Here is a 15,250-nt window from a genome sequence, read left to right as displayed (position 1 = left end):
CAGGTCGGAGACCCCCACTGACGAAAAACCACCCGAGTCTCATATAACACCAGTACCATCCGGCCCTTGGTCTGTGGTGATGCTAGAGAGTCCAAAACATCGACGAGCAATGTGAAGACTCGAATAAGGCACTCCTGTGAGTGTTTCAAAATAGACAAATACAGAGACAATAGATGATTCAGTGAGTCAATAAAGCATGCTATCAGCAGTGTTAGCATAAAGCATACTGAAACAACCATCATATTAAAACAAGATTCAAAGTATTCGTTAAGAACCATTTCCACATCTTGCATCTCCACACACAGCTTCCCTTTATGGTATTTAGTTGTCCCTGATCTTTTCCTGATTACTTTATGCTCTTGCTCTTCATGTGTAAGTTTTCTCTGATTCCATTTGTCAATACTTTCTCAACTTTCTCACCTTAGGAACTTTATTGTCCACCTGAGAGGGCAAACAGGGCTCCAGTTTAACCTCTCATAGTCGCAGCTCCAATATAAAGGCAATCCCCCAGAATGCAATGGTCTAGTATGTCAAACTTTGCCACTCAAGAGAATTGTAGATTTCAGATTGGTAAACACAAGGTCCTCCAATTCGGGTTTCAGATTCAAAAATCTAAATATTCCTTAATTTCGAGATAGGAGGAATTGTGGAGAATCAAAAGGATTTAGGATTAGCGATACAAAATTCACTAAAACTAGTGCACTGCTACAAACAAATAATCAAAAAAGCTAAAAGGATGTTAGGATTTATTTTAAAAGAGATTGATCACAAAGTGCTGGTCTTGGTTAAATCTTTAGTTTTGGGCTCTAAACTTCAGAAAAGATGTATCAGTCTTGAAGGGATGCAGCAAAGACTGAAAACTTAGTTTCAATTCTAAGTTTAAACAGTTAAAGGATGATTTAATTAACAAGCTAAAAATTATAGTCAAGCTGAAACACTGCAGATGATGGAAATCTGAAATAAAACAGAAAGTCCTGCAGGTCTATCAGCAGTGTAAAGACAGAAACAAGATTAACATTTCAAGTCTGCGATGACAATTCTTTGGAATCTAGAATTAATCCGTACAGAAGACGACTTTTGGCTCATCAAGTCTGCACTAACTCAACTACCTTAAATCTACACTCGTCCCACCTTTTAGCATTTGGCCTATAACTTTGATTATTTCAGGTATTCATCCAAAAATTGTACACAGATTGTGAGGTTTCCTGCCTCAATTACTGTCCCAGGCAGGTCATTTCAGACTCCCTCTGGGTGAAACGTTTTTTCCCCCTAACTCTTCTCTAAACCTCCCACCTTTCCTCTTAAAATTATGCCCCCTTTATTATTTTGTAATCAACCAGTTCAGCAATGTTATAACATACCACTGGAGCATGTATGACTTGAACCCAAGCCTCCTGTCCCCAGCACAATATCACTGCACCACAAGGGTCCTATTTCCCCCCACCCTCCCCATTGTAACTGACTCTTCAATTAAGTGGAACAATTGCTTTCTATCTAACCTATCTGTACCCCTCATAGTTTGATACACTTCAATTAAGTCCCTCCTCACTCTTAGCTGCTTTAAAGAAAACAACCTGAACGCATCCAGCCTCTCATCATAGCTACTAGGCAGCATCCTGGTAATCTCCTCTTCACCTCCTCCAGTGCAATGATATCCTTCCTATAGTGCAGTGACCAGAGTTGCACACAATACTCCAGCTGTGGCCTAACCAAAGTTTCCTACAGCTCCAACACAACATCCCTGCTGTATAGGCGAAAGTGAGGACTGCAGATGCTGGAGATCAGACTCAAGGTTAGTGTGGTGCAGGTCAGGCAGCATCCAAAGCGCAGGATGCACCCTGCTCTTATAATCTATGCCACGGCCAATAAAAGCAAGAGTGCTATATGCCTTTTTAACTACCCTATTAACCTGTCCTGCTGCCTTCACTGAACAGTGGACAAGCACCAAGATCAGTCTGTTTCTCTGAGCTTGCGAGAACTGAGAAGTTCTGAAGAAGAATCATTTTGAACATGAAACATTAATTCTATTTCTCTGTCCACAGTTGCTGCTAAACCTGCTGAGTTTCTCCAGTGATTTATGTGAACAATCATAGTGGCTTGCTATATTATATGGAGGTCCAGCCAATATTGGCTTTCTGTATTTCAAACAGGACAAGCTACATAGGATTTCCACCTAGCCTGCACATCCCTGGACACCATGGGAAATTTAGTACGGCCAATCCATCTAACCCACACACATTTGCTGTGGGAGGAAACTGGAGCACCCAGAAGCAACTCATGCAGACACAGGGAGACGTGATGAAAGGCTTTTGCCCAAAATGTCGATTTTCCTGCTCCTTGGATGCTGCCTGACCTGCTGTGCTTTTCCAGCACATCTCTAATGCAGACTCGGGTTTCCAGCATCAGCAGTCCTCGTTTTTACCACAGGGAGAATATGCAAATCCCACACAGACAGTTGCCCAAGGCTGGAATTGAACCTGGGTCCCAGGCGCTGTGAGGCAGCAGTGCTCCCCACTGAACAATCATGCCACTCCTTCACTAGTTCACCTTAGTCTGCTGGGGTGAATAAAAACATGTTGAGCCACTATTTGGCAGGGAAATGATCTTTCCTGTCCTGGCTAATAATCCACCATCAACCAACATCATAAAATACAGATGATCTGGTTATTATGACCGCTCATTTCTGCTTGTGGGAGTTTGCTGTATACAAATTGGCTGCTGCCATTCCTACATTACCCTTGTGACTACATTTCAAGAAGGACTTAATTGGCAGTAAAACACTTTGATGTGTCTGTTGGCTTGATAAAATGTTATAGAAATGTAATTCTCCTTCTGTTCCTTCCTGATCTTTCACATTCTATTCTCTGCAACTCTCAGGCAGAACACCCGCACATTCACTCTTCATGTACACTTCACCACAGTCTGGCAGGGTTAGTCAACCATGGATAGCTTCACAACTGAAGCTGACTTTATGGTCGAGAGTGTCAAATTCCTAGGAGTAAGGATCACCAACAATCTGGTCTAAACCTGTTGACGCAGCAGTCAAGAAAGCATAATAACACCTCTATTTCTTCAGGAGGCTGAGGAAATTTGACATGCCCATAGGACCCTCGCCAACTTTTGTAGAAGCACCATAGAAAGCATCCTATCTGGATGCATCATGGTTTGGTATGGTAACTGCTTTGCCCAGGACCATAAGAAACTATAGAGAGTTGTGAACACTGCCCAGTTTATCAGACAAGCCAATCTTCCATTCATTGACTCCATCTACACTTCTCACTGTTTCAGAAAGGCAGCCAATGTAATCAAAGACCCCTTCCAACCTGGTTAAAATCTCTTCCAACCTCTTCCATTGAGCAGAGGACACAAAAGCTTAAAAACATGAAACAATAGATTCAAGAACAGCTTCGGCCCTGCTGTTGTTAGGCTTCTGAATGGAGCTTTCAAATTTTAAATTTAATGTTGACCTCCCTCTTTGTACCTTCTCTGCAGCCATAACATTGAATTCTTCGCTCTGTTCTATCACCCTAATACACTGTGGTTTGACCTGCCTGTATTACAAGCTAAACAAATAAATCAAATCAGATCGAATCAAAAACTGGCCCAACACCATCATATATATCCAATATCAACCAGAGAGTACTGCACAAGGACCAGAAATGTCAACTAAAGTTCCCTCTGGTTCTACTACTGAGATCAAAGAATTCAACTCAGGTTATGAACCAAACCCAGGAATTTCACCTCGTGGTTGAGGCATAATTCAGGCAGTTCATTTTCTCAGCTAATAGTTAACAACTAATTCCGTGACAAATCAGCCACACAGATCAACCAACCAAACTGAGTTCTCTGTCGACCATTACTTACTGCTTCAAGTACGATCAGAACTTGATAGCCATCTCTTGGTCAGCGTAGGGTTTTCTCTCTGGCCCCTAAATTACTTCAAGCTGAGAAAGTATCACTTGCCCCGCTTCTCTCATCTCCATTGGTGCTGATATCGTTTTACAATCATTTAGGAAATACCCACTAGCATGAATTCCAAGTCATATACAGTGAACTTCTTCCAACTGGCTTGTTGCACTTCACAGAAAAACAACACACACACACACCAGGTCTCATCTGAGGGAATAATGCATGTCAGAGTCACAGGCTTTGGCGATTAAATCCTCTGTTTACTTCACTGTATTACCTTACTTGAACGGCACTTCTCAACATTTGTAATTCTCCCCCCGGTCTTCGACCTGAACTATGACTTCCGCACAGGCTCCAATCATTTGGAAAGCAAACAGCACAGGCTTGGTTTGACATTTGACCCAATCACTAACTAAGAAATACAACAGTACACAGACGGTGACAGCTCCCAGCACTGACTGCTTGGGGCGAGTATTTCAATAATATCACTCTGCTTTCAGAACCTTTGATCGGTCATTTAAAAGAAGACCAGGAAGTTTATTTATTGGTGTTGAGCACGATTATTTGCAGCAGCAAAGAGTTTTCCCCTTAGTTGCTACCCAGTTTCTCTCTGTAAAATGCTTCAGGAGATTTTGTTTTGTTCAGGGAACAACATAAGTGAGAATGAATTTATACTCTAAACTAATGATTCACACAGGAACGTAGTCATTGGGTCAGGTAGAGAATGATAGCGACCCCACCATCCTCAAAACATTACAACCCTTTCCCCAATCCACGGCTCCCTGTTGCAGACCTCTGTCATAATGCATATAATGCATTAACCATATGAAACATAGATAACAGGAATAGGCCATTGGGCCCTTTAGGGAGGAGAATATGTTTTCTCCTTTTCAACCATGGGATATGAACATCACTGGCAAGGGCTGCATTTGTTGCCCATCCAAATTACCTTTGCAACCAGCTACGAGTAACTATATTTTTGGAGTCAGGAGGCACAAGTGGCCAGATCAGGTAAGGACAGCAGGCATCTATCCCACAGTGAACCAGATATACTTTTTAATGCAATTCTGGTCTCCTTCCTATCAGAAGGATGTTGTGAAACTTGAAAGAGTTCAGAAAAGATTTACAAGGATGTTGCCAGGGTTGGAGGGTTTGAGCTATGGGGAGAGGTTGAATAGGCTAGGGCTGTTTTCCCTGGAGCGTTGGAGGCTGAGGGGTGACCTTATAGGGGTTAAAAAAATCATGAGGTGCATGAATAGGGTAAATAGACAAGGTTATTTCCCTGAGGTGAGAGAGTCCAAAACAAGAGGGTATTGGTTTAGGGTGAGGGGAAAGATATAAAAGAGACCTAAAGGGCAACTTTGTCATGCAGAGTGTGGTGCGTGTATGGAATGAGCTGCCAGAGGAAGTGGTGGAGGCTAGCACAATTGCAACATTTAAAAGGTATGGGTTTATGAATAGGAAGGGTTTGGAGTGATATGGGCTGAGTGATGGCAGGTGGGAGTACATTGGGTTGGGGTATCTGGACAGAATGGAGGAGTTGGATTGAAGGGTCTGTTGCCGTGCTGTACATCTCTATGACTCTATAACAGCAATCAATGATTGTTACATGGTCATTATCACTGAGATTTGTTTCAATTGCAGAGAAAGGTTCTGAGGTAGCGTCACCAGACCCAAAATTTAACTTTGATTTCTCTTCACAGATGCTGCCAGACCAGCTGAACGTTTCCAGCAAATTCTGTTTTTGTTTTAGTTGCAGAGTGTTGCTGGAAGTTGAACCCATGGTAGGATTTGAATCTCCATAGGATTAACCATTAATCACAATTTCCCTTTTATATTTCAAAACTATACTTTATTCATAGAAAATCTGAATATACGTATACTGTCACTAGAGCAGTTCAGTTCTGTACAGTCTTAGCAAATGATGAAGAAACAAACATTGAAGTTTGATTTTCCCAGCATTTCCAACAAATCCAAAGGCTGTTTTTACTTATGCAAAATACTATATACATATATTTAAGGCACCAGGAGAGTCCAATAACTGAACAGACCCCCATTATACATTGGCAGAAAGAGCTGAGACAGTGATCTTTCCCCACTGCACCTTTGTGGCAGCTACCCCAAGCTTTAGTGTGTTCCTCAGCACCTAGTCCTGGACCTTAGAATATGCCAGACTGCAACACTTGGGTCGAGGTCATTCCTTGGTCTGGAATCACACAACACCAGGTTATCATCCAACAGGTTTATTTGGAAGTGCAAGCTTTCGGAGCACTGCTCCTTCCTCAGGTAGTTACCTGCTGAAGGAGCAGTGCTACGAAAGCTTGTACTTCCAAATAAATCAGTTGGATGATAAATTGGTGTTGTGTGATTTTTAACTCTGTCCACCTCAGTCCAACACCGGCACCTCCACATCTTGCTGTGGAAGACCAACAAGTTTCAGGCAGATAAAAGAGCATCTTTCACCGAGTCAATGGTCCTCCAGACAGTTGCTATTTGTCTCCATGTGCGTCCTAAGAACAGACCATAGAGCACAGAGTCCTGTGTTACGGAGCTACTCGGGATGATCCTTGACAAAAACCACTGTATCTTTCTCCAGACTTCCTTTGTAAAGTCACATTCCAGTAGGCGATGTTTGACAGTTTCTACCCGCGCCCCCGCAGCCACTTGGAGGTCAGTGTGCAGTGGCGCAGAGAGACCAGGCGTACATGAAGGATCTCCCCGATAATGTCCTTCTTGCCAACAGCCAAACAACATTTTGGTGCCTGTTGGAAAGTTCTGGCAATGAGACATTCTGTCAAATGACTTGGCCAGCTTTTCCCCCAAAAGGAAAAAGTACAAAGAAAAAAGTTCTGCTGGAAATGATTTAATGTTAAATGTGAACTGATCTGAAAGCAATTTAAATCACACACGGAAATGGGTAGAATTCAATCAAGCCATGACATTAAAACTGAGGGAGTTTTTCTGGTTTAACTTGAGATGCAGTAAATCTGCAGAGATTTGCCAGCACAGAAAAGTCTTCAGAACAGCCTGCCCAAAACCCTTCAGAAATGTCTGTGTGCATCGAGTACACAGCATAGCTTAATATGAAGGTGGAGGGTTTGGCTGTTCACACTCCCACTCTGTGGCTGAAAGACTTTCACATCAGACACTACATTCCAGTCTTTGGGTCCCTGACCAGTGAACGAACAATTTCGCAAAGGCCTGTCAGTATTTGCCAGAATGTAACTGAGTCCAGCCAAAGCTCAGAGTGACGGTACTGGCGGGTCGTCAGCACCCAGGAATTCCTGTATAACTGACTGCACACAGCAAAGTCAGATAATGGCTCGCAAGGCAGTAAGGGGCCGCCCCTTACTCAGAAAGGTGGCAAGCTTCCTCACACACAGATTTCAGAACAGGTACTTACACTGCAGTTAGTCCGGAGCACGCTGCATGGCAGACAGGGGACGGCTGTTAGAGTTTTTTTTAACAAAGCTGGCGAAGGTAACAAAACCATCGGCAGAAAATAAGAATGAGGTACCCTGGAATGTTGCTAATGCCTTTAATAGGATCAGTGCACAATGCAGCAAAAGATGTCTCCTCCCCCTACTGTACTGAGCAACTCCACGAAATTCAAACACATCTCCCCTCCTCCCACCCTCAAAGCTACAGACATAACTTCTACCGAGCAAACATTTCCATGCAACACAGAAGCATTTACTGCTCTCTGTAACCTTTCACTGAGCACTGTGCATGAAGCTGCGGGAATGTTCCTTATTAACCCCTGCACACACTCAGCCAAAAGTCCTGAGTTGTGCGATTGTTTTTAACACAAAGCTACAGCCTGAAGCTGGTGTTGGTACGTGATCAGAGGAGAGGGGTCAGTGGTGTATGGGCGGGAGAGTAGTACTGTGCGGGCAGAAGGAAGCTGTTGCTTTTACTAATCAGAGATAGCAATAGTTGTTTGATAAATGCTTAGATTGAGGAAAAGGGCGGGGTAGAGTTACATGGAAAATGGCCTCTTTGCCCATCGAGCATATACAGGCTGTTTGGAATTATAGAATTCCTACAGTGCCAAACTAGTGCCATCAATTCTACACCAACTCTTCAAAGAGCATCCCACCCAAACACAGCCCCCAATCCCTTAAACCCCACATTTGCCAAGCTTAATCCACCTAGCCTGCACCTCCCTGAACACCAAGGGCAATTTAGCATGGCTATTCCAGCTAGCCTGCACATCTTTGGACTGAGGGAGGAAACATAGAACATGAAAACGCCACACAGTCAGTCACTGAGGATGGAATCAAATCTGGCGCTATGAGCCAGCAGTGCTAACCACTGAGCCACCCACTTGTAGAACAAAACAGCCAGTCCTGTTGCTTTACTTTTTCCCCAAAGCCCCAGCATGTTAATTTTCCTGAAATGCTCATCCAACCGTTTTTGAAATCGTTGGTGACCTCTGCTTCCACTGGCCTTTCAGGCAGAAGGTTCATTACAACTCAATGCATAAAATTTCTCTCTCACCTCTTCTCTGTACCTCTTGGCCAAAAACTCCAATCTGTGCAACATGGATATAGTACCACCCTGGTAAAAACAATGACTGCAGATGCTGGAAACCAGATTTTGGATTAGTGGTGCTGGAAGAGCACAGCAGTTCAGGCAGCAAAATCGACGTTTCGGGCAAAAGCCCTTCATCAGGAATAAAGGCAGAGAGCCTGAAGCGTGGCGAGATAAGCTAGAAGAGGGTGGGGGTGGGGAGAAAGTAGCATGGAGTACAATAGGTGAGTGGGGGAGAGGATGAAGGTGATAGGTCAGGGAGGAGGGTGGAGTGGATAGGTGGAAAAGAAGATAGGCAGGTAGGACAAGTCATGGGGGGAGTGCTGAGCTGGAAGTTTGGAACTAGGGTGAGGTGGGGGAAGGGGAAATGAGGAAACTGTTGAAGTCCACATTGATGCCCTGGGGTTGAAGTGTTCCGAGGCGGAAGATGAGGCGTTCTTCCTCCAGGCGCCTGGTGGTGAGGGAGCGGCGGTGAAGGAGGCCCAGGACCTCCATGTCCTCGGCAGAGTGGGAGGGGGAGTTGAAATGTTGGGCCACAGGGCGGTGTGGTTGATTGTGCGGGCATCCCGGAGATGTTCCCTAAAGCGCTCTGCTAGGAGGCGTCCAGTCTCCCCAATGTAGAGGAGACCACATCGGGAGCAATGGATGCAATAAATGATATTGGTGGATGTGCAGGTAAAACTTTGATGGATGTGGAAGGCTCCTATAGGGCCTTGGATGGAGGTGAGGGAGGAGGTGTGAGCACAGGTTTTACAGTTCCTGCGGTGGCAGGGGAAGGTGCCAGGATGGGAGGGTGGGTTGTAGGGGGGCGAGGACCTGACCAGGTAGACACGGAGGGAACGGTCTTTACGGATGGCGGAAAGGGGTGGGGAGGGAAATATTTGGGGTATTTTTGGAGGTGGGGTATTTTTGGAGGTGGCGGAAATGTCGGCGGATGATTTGGTTTATGCGAAGGTTGGTATGGTGGAAGGTGAGCACCAGGGGAGTTCTGTCCTTGTTACAGTTGGAGGGGTGGGGTCTGAGGGCGGAGGTGCGGGATGTGGACGAGATGCATTGGAGGGCATCTTTAACCACGTGGGAAGGGAAATTGTGGTCTCTAAAGAAGGAGGCCATCTGGTGTGTTCTGTGATGGAACTGGTCCTCCTGGGAGCAGATACGGCGGAGGCTGAGGAATTGGGAATATGGGATGGCATTTTTGCAAGAGGTAGGATGGAAAGAGGTGTAATCCAGGTAGCTGTGGAGTCGATAGGTTTGTAAAAAATGTCAGTGTCAAGTCGGTCGTCATTAATGGAGATGGAGAGGTCCAGGAAGGGGAGGGAGGTGTCAGAGATGGTCCAGGTAAACTTAAGGTCAGGGAGGAATGTGTTGGTGAAGTTGATGAATTGCTCAACCTCCTCGCGGGAGCATGAGGTGGTGCCAATGCAGTCATTAATGTAGTGGAGGAAGAGGTGGGGAGTGGTGCTGGTGTAATTATGGAAGATGGACTGTTCTATGTAGCCGACAAAGAGACAGGCATAGCTGGAGCCCATACGGGTGCCCATGGCTACCCCTTTAGTCTGGAGGAAGTGGGAGGATTCGAAGGAGAAATTGTTAAGGGGGAGGACCAGTTCGGTCAAACGAATGAGTGTGTCGGTGGAAGAGTACTGTTGGGGACGTCGGGAGAGGAAAAAACAGAGGGCTTGGAGGCCCTGGTCATGGCGGATGGAGGTGTAGAGGGATTGGATAACCATGGTGAAGATGAGGCATTAGGGGCCGAGGAAACGGAAGTCTTGGAGGAGGTGGAGGGCGTGGGTGGTGTCTCAAGCGTATGTGGGGAGTTCCTGGACTGGGGAGATAGGACAGTGTCGAGGTAGGTAGAGATGAGTTCAGTGGGGCAGGAGCATGCTGAGACAATGGGTCGGCCAGGGTGGTCAGGCTTGTGGATCTTGGGAAGGAGGTAGACCGGGCAGTGCGGGGTTCCCGGACTATGAGTTTGGAAGCTGTGGGTGGGAGATCTCCTGAGGTGATGAGGTTCTGTATGGTCTGGGAGATGATGGTTTGGTGATGAGGGGTGGGGTCATGGTCGAGGGGGCGGTAGGAAGAGGTGTCCTCGAGTTGGCGTTTGGCTTCAGCAGTGTAGAGGTCAGTGCGCCACCCTGACAGTAATGGGAACAACTTTTCTTGACTATTGTCACGCTCTCAAAATATGGATCCATGGACTTGTGCAGAATAACTGCTTTAATCTTATATAAAAAGGTGTTGAGAGGTCAGATGACTTTTTCATTCCTGTGGAACCACACAAGGTGCCGGAGCTATCTTCATGAGCTGAAGGAAGAGGCTGAATAGGCTGGGGCTGTTTTCCCTTGGAGCATCGGAGGGGTGCCCTTATATAGATCATAGACCATTACAGCATAGTACAGGCCCTTCAGCCCTCAATGTTACAACGACCTGTGAAATTAATCTGATGCCCATCTAACCTATACCGTTCCATTATCATCCATATGTATGTCCAGTGCCCATTTAAATGCCCTTAACATTGGCGAGTCTAGTACTGTTGCAGGCAGGCCGTTCCACATCCCTACTACTCTGAGTAAAGAAACAACCCCTGATATCTGTCCTAAATCTATCACCCTTCAATTTAAAGCTATATCCCTCGTGTTAGCCTTCACCATCCGAGGAAAAAGGCTCTCACTGTCCACCCTATCTAACCCTTGGATTATTTTATATGACTGGATTAAGTCACCTTTTTTATAGAAGTTTATAAAAACATGAGGGGCATGGATAGGGTGAACAGCCACTGTCTTTTTCCCCACAATGAGGGTTATCCAAATTTAGAAGATGTTTATTCAGCCATATTTGGAATATTGTGTGCAGTTCTGGTTGCCACACTACCAGAATGACAAGGATGCTTTGGAAAGGATGCACACAAGGTTTACTCGGATGTTGCCTGATTTGGAGGGTTTTAGTTATGAGGAGAGATTAGATAAACTCTTCACTGGAAAGACAGGGGCTGAGGGGTGACCTGATAGAGGTCGACAAAATCATGAGAGGCATCGATAGGGTGGGTACTCAGAAGCTTTTTTCCAGGATAGAAAGGCCAACTACAAGAGGGCACAGGTTCGAGGTGAGAGAGGGAAAGTTTAGGGAAAAAGTGCGGGGCAACTTTTTCACGCAGAGGGTCGTGGAAGCCAGTGGAGGTGGTGGAAGCAGGCACGTTAACAACGTTTAAGACGTATCTTAACAGAGACATGTACGGGAGGTAAACAGAGGGATAGAAACCATGTATGGAGAATAAGTAGCAAGTCTAAATTAGAATTAGGAATCAGTGCAGGCTCAGTGGGTTGAAGAGCCTGTTCCTGTGCTGCATTGTATTGTATGTGTGTACATATACCTGCACGAGCCTGTGAGTGGATTCAGTGGTGAATACATTTTGGCTGATGGCTAATAAGTTTAACCCTTTTTAAAAAACTGTTGAGAAAATTTGTTATTTTTCTGTTTTTAATGGTTACAGTACTCAGAGTTAATGAGCAAATTGAGAGTATAGCTAGACTAGTCATTTATAACCATGCTTGCATTTAAAAGGCACAGGTTCAGATCCAACCAAATGGAACTTAATTTCAGTGAATAAATCTGGAATTCAAAGCTCATTTCAGTAATGGTGACCATCTGACTATTGCTCATTCTGAAGTAATCATACTGAACTCAAAACATTAATTCAGTTTCTTTCTCCAAAAACAGTGCCAGGTCTGCTGAGTTTTTACAGCACTTTAACTCAAATTTCCAGAATCTGGAGTATTTTGTATTTATTAGTCAATTCATCTGCTTCATTAACATCTTATAGAAAAGAAATCTACTGTCTTAACTTGGCCTGGCCTACATGTGACTTCAAAGCCACAGCAATGCGGTTATTTCTTTAATTGCTCTCTGAGGTTACATAGAAGGTTCCTGACTTTTTCATTGGAGGAGCCTCAGCTCTTGAGCTTGTCCAATAGGTATCAGATACTTGCTCCCTATGTGAGAGAGGAAAAGAACTGGAGGGAGGATGGGAAAACTGGCCACTGTACCATGGTACAGGAAGCCATTCAAGTGGGGGAAGCAAGAAGGAGAATGGGATTGATATGAGGATTCTATAATTAGGGGGATACAGAGAGTATCCTTTGTGAGCAGGATCAAAAATCCTACATGGTGTGTTGCCTGCATAGTGCCAAGGTAAGGGACATCCCGAAAATGGGAGTGAGAGAAAGAGGATCCATTTATTGTCGTCCATGTTGGAACTGACAACACGGCAAGAGGCCTGTCTGGCGATTATCAGGAATTAGGAATAAAATTAGAGAACAGGACTTCAAGAGTTATAATCTCTGGATTATTACCCAAGCCACATTCAAATTGGCAAAAACATTAAGAAAATTAGGGAAGTAATTGCATAGCTAAAGAGTGATGTGGGAAAGGGGACTTTCATTTCATAGGGCACTGACATTGGTTTTAGGATAGGATGGAACTGAACTGTTGGGATGGGCTGCACCTGAATCAATCTATGGCAGAAAGACATCTGGTATTCATAAGGACTTTAAACCAGTAAATCGAGGGGGAGCAGGAAGGGGGATTGTTCAGGGGAAGTCAATACAGTTTCAAAATAAAGATAAAGGAATAGTCAAGATTCCTACTTCAGGTATAGCAGGGAATGGCAAAACGATAAGGAGTGTAATGATTAAACCAAAAGAGAAAACTAATAAGCAGGTGAATAAAGCGTTAGTTCTGAGAAACAGATTATAGCTTATTTCCCAAATAAGAGTTCTATTTACAAATGTAAGAATAAATTAACTGAAGAGCACAGATTCAAATTGGAGATTATAATAAAGTAACCATTACTCAGACATGTATGCAGAATGGTCAGGATTGGGAACTAAATGTACCAGGTTATAAAGTTTATCGGTTTAAAGGAAAATGTCACAGGACTAGTAGCCGCCTTATTGGTTAGAAATGAAATTACTTCAGTGGCACATGAGGATATAATGAGCAGAAAGTGTTCAGTGGAGATTTAATTGGTGAAAACTGAAGAACAATAAAAGAATCTAAAATTATAAAAGGTGTTGTGTACAGGGTTTCTGGTAGCAGTCCTGAAGTGCTAGATTATGTAAATGCAGAACTTCAGCAAGTGTGGAGCTAACGCAGTGTAGTATTAAATGTGGGATTTTAACTTTACCTTAGATTGGGGGACTTTGCCTGATGAAGGGGCAACACTCCAAAAGCTTGTGATTTCAAAAAAAAACCTATTGGGCCATAACCTGGTGTCATCTGACTTCTGAGCTTGTCTGTCCCAGTTCATCATCAGCACCTCCACATCATAGATTGGGAGAGGCAGACAAGCCCCTGTCAGAAAGATAGTGAATTTCTGGATTGTGTTCAGCTTAGTTCCCTACAGCAATGTGTCCTAGATACAATGTGGGGAAAAGCAACTTTGGATTTAGTAATTAATAATGAGCCAGATTTGATTAGTTACCTAATTGCGCAAGAACATTTATCAAACAGTGATCATAACATGATTGAGTTCAATGTAGTGTTTGAAAATGAAAAGCACAAACCAGCTGTGAGATTTTTAGATTTTGATAAGGCCAACTTTAACCAAGATGAGACAGAGACTGTCCATAGTAAACTTGGAAAGTCTGTTAATGGGTAAAATAGCTGAAAAACAATGTTTAAAGGATTATTTAACACAATATAAAACAGTTTATAACCCTGAGAGGGAAAAGCTCCACTTTATAGAGAAACAACCAAGGGCAACTATGGAACACCATAGAACTAACAGAAATGGCTTATAAACGTGCAAAAAAAAAGCACATATCCTCCTGAATGGGAAAGCTGCAAAGACCAGCAAACATCCACAAAGCAGCCTATGAGCTCCTAAAAGAGATTATGAAAGTTAAAAAAGTTAAACATTACTTTCAGAGAATAAGTGGAAAAATAAGTTAACATTAAAGTCATTTTTTTATGTTTTTCAATTGTCTTTATTTTACACAGCAAATTGTACACATTTATTGGGGTTGTCCACAACCACGGCCAAATCCACCTCTAAACTGGAATTCTGTAGTTGCACAAGCACCAGCTTCAGCCTTTTTGTCTGCACCGAGGGGAGCAGCCCGCCTGTAAGTGTCTCTGTCAGCTTCATCACAAAGATGAGCTGGACTGTCCTCACCCAGACTTTTAGGCCTTGGCCTGGAAGTCTCAGGACGAGTCTGGCGACATAGAGTAGCAGGAACAATTTCAGGAGGAAGGTGAAGATCGTCACGCAGGTACTGAATGCCCTCGTTTGTCAAATACCAGTAGAAGTGTCGCCAAGCAAACTGCTCCTTTACATAACCACGAGATTTCAAAGACTGCATGGCTTTCATTACGTGCAAGTTAGGGACATTTTTGTCTGCCAGTTCTGGATGTTTTGGCATATGCACATCCTTCTTGGTCACCATTACTCCCTCCTTGAAGACGAGCTCATAGATAGCAATACAATTCTTCTTGGGCATCAGCATCTTGAACTCTAATAATGAGGCTGAAGCCAAAAGTCCTTCTTAATATAAACTAGAAAAATAAAGGAATAAGATTAAAAGTTCCGCAGTCCTTAATGAATCCTTCACTTAGCTTGCTCTCTGGGAGACCTCAGCTGCCTGTTCTCGATGTGCCACTGCAGTTACTGGGGAACTTCCCTCAGCACTCACTGTACCCACATTTGGCTGCTATGCCATCACTGCTGCTGAAGCTGCTGCCTCCCAATCTCCTCCCGCTGTCTCCAGAACATGCTTGGCAGGACCCACTTGCACACCAAGATACTGCCACA

General features: G+C 44.1%; 2 protein-coding genes across 5 annotated transcripts in view; both read right to left on the bottom strand.

Annotated features, from left to right (window-relative positions):
- Positions 1-7,455, bottom strand: part of tmem98 (transmembrane protein 98) — a 60,078-nt gene extending 52,623 nt beyond the window's left edge. The window contains exon 1 of one of the 4 annotated variants that reach the window (XM_043675271.2): positions 7,313-7,455. The gene's annotated coding sequence lies outside the window, so the exon portion shown is untranslated. Of the gene's footprint in view, positions 1-3,864; positions 3,884-4,186; positions 4,244-7,312 lie in introns of those variants that run through there. The other 3 variants (XM_087977918.1, XM_043675272.2, XM_087977917.1) reach the window with 3 other exon arrangements.
- Positions 7,456-14,402: 6,947 nt separating this feature from the next.
- Positions 14,403-14,988, bottom strand: LOC122540000 (small ribosomal subunit protein eS10-like). The gene has a single exon (XM_087977916.1). It carries the CDS (start codon positions 14,943-14,945, stop codon positions 14,454-14,456), a length of 492 nt encoding a protein of 163 aa, XP_087834042.1. The 5' UTR covers positions 14,946-14,988; the 3' UTR covers positions 14,403-14,453.
- Between the last annotated feature and the right edge of the window lie 262 nt (positions 14,989-15,250).

This window comes from Chiloscyllium plagiosum, unplaced genomic scaffold (assembly GCF_037043375.1).
Source record: "Chiloscyllium plagiosum isolate Xiang-an unplaced genomic scaffold, Cpla_swu_hap1 HiC_scaffold_32, whole genome shotgun sequence".
NCBI lineage: Eukaryota > Metazoa > Chordata > Chondrichthyes > Orectolobiformes > Hemiscylliidae > Chiloscyllium > Chiloscyllium plagiosum.
This window is presented reverse-complemented; position numbering and strand designations above follow the sequence as displayed.

Bases quoted from the DNA above. Each gene is read 5' to 3' on its own strand.
- LOC122540000 (XM_087977916.1), bottom strand. From the start codon at position 14,945: ATGCTGATGCCCAAGAAGAATTGTATTGCTATCTATGAGCTCGTCTTC.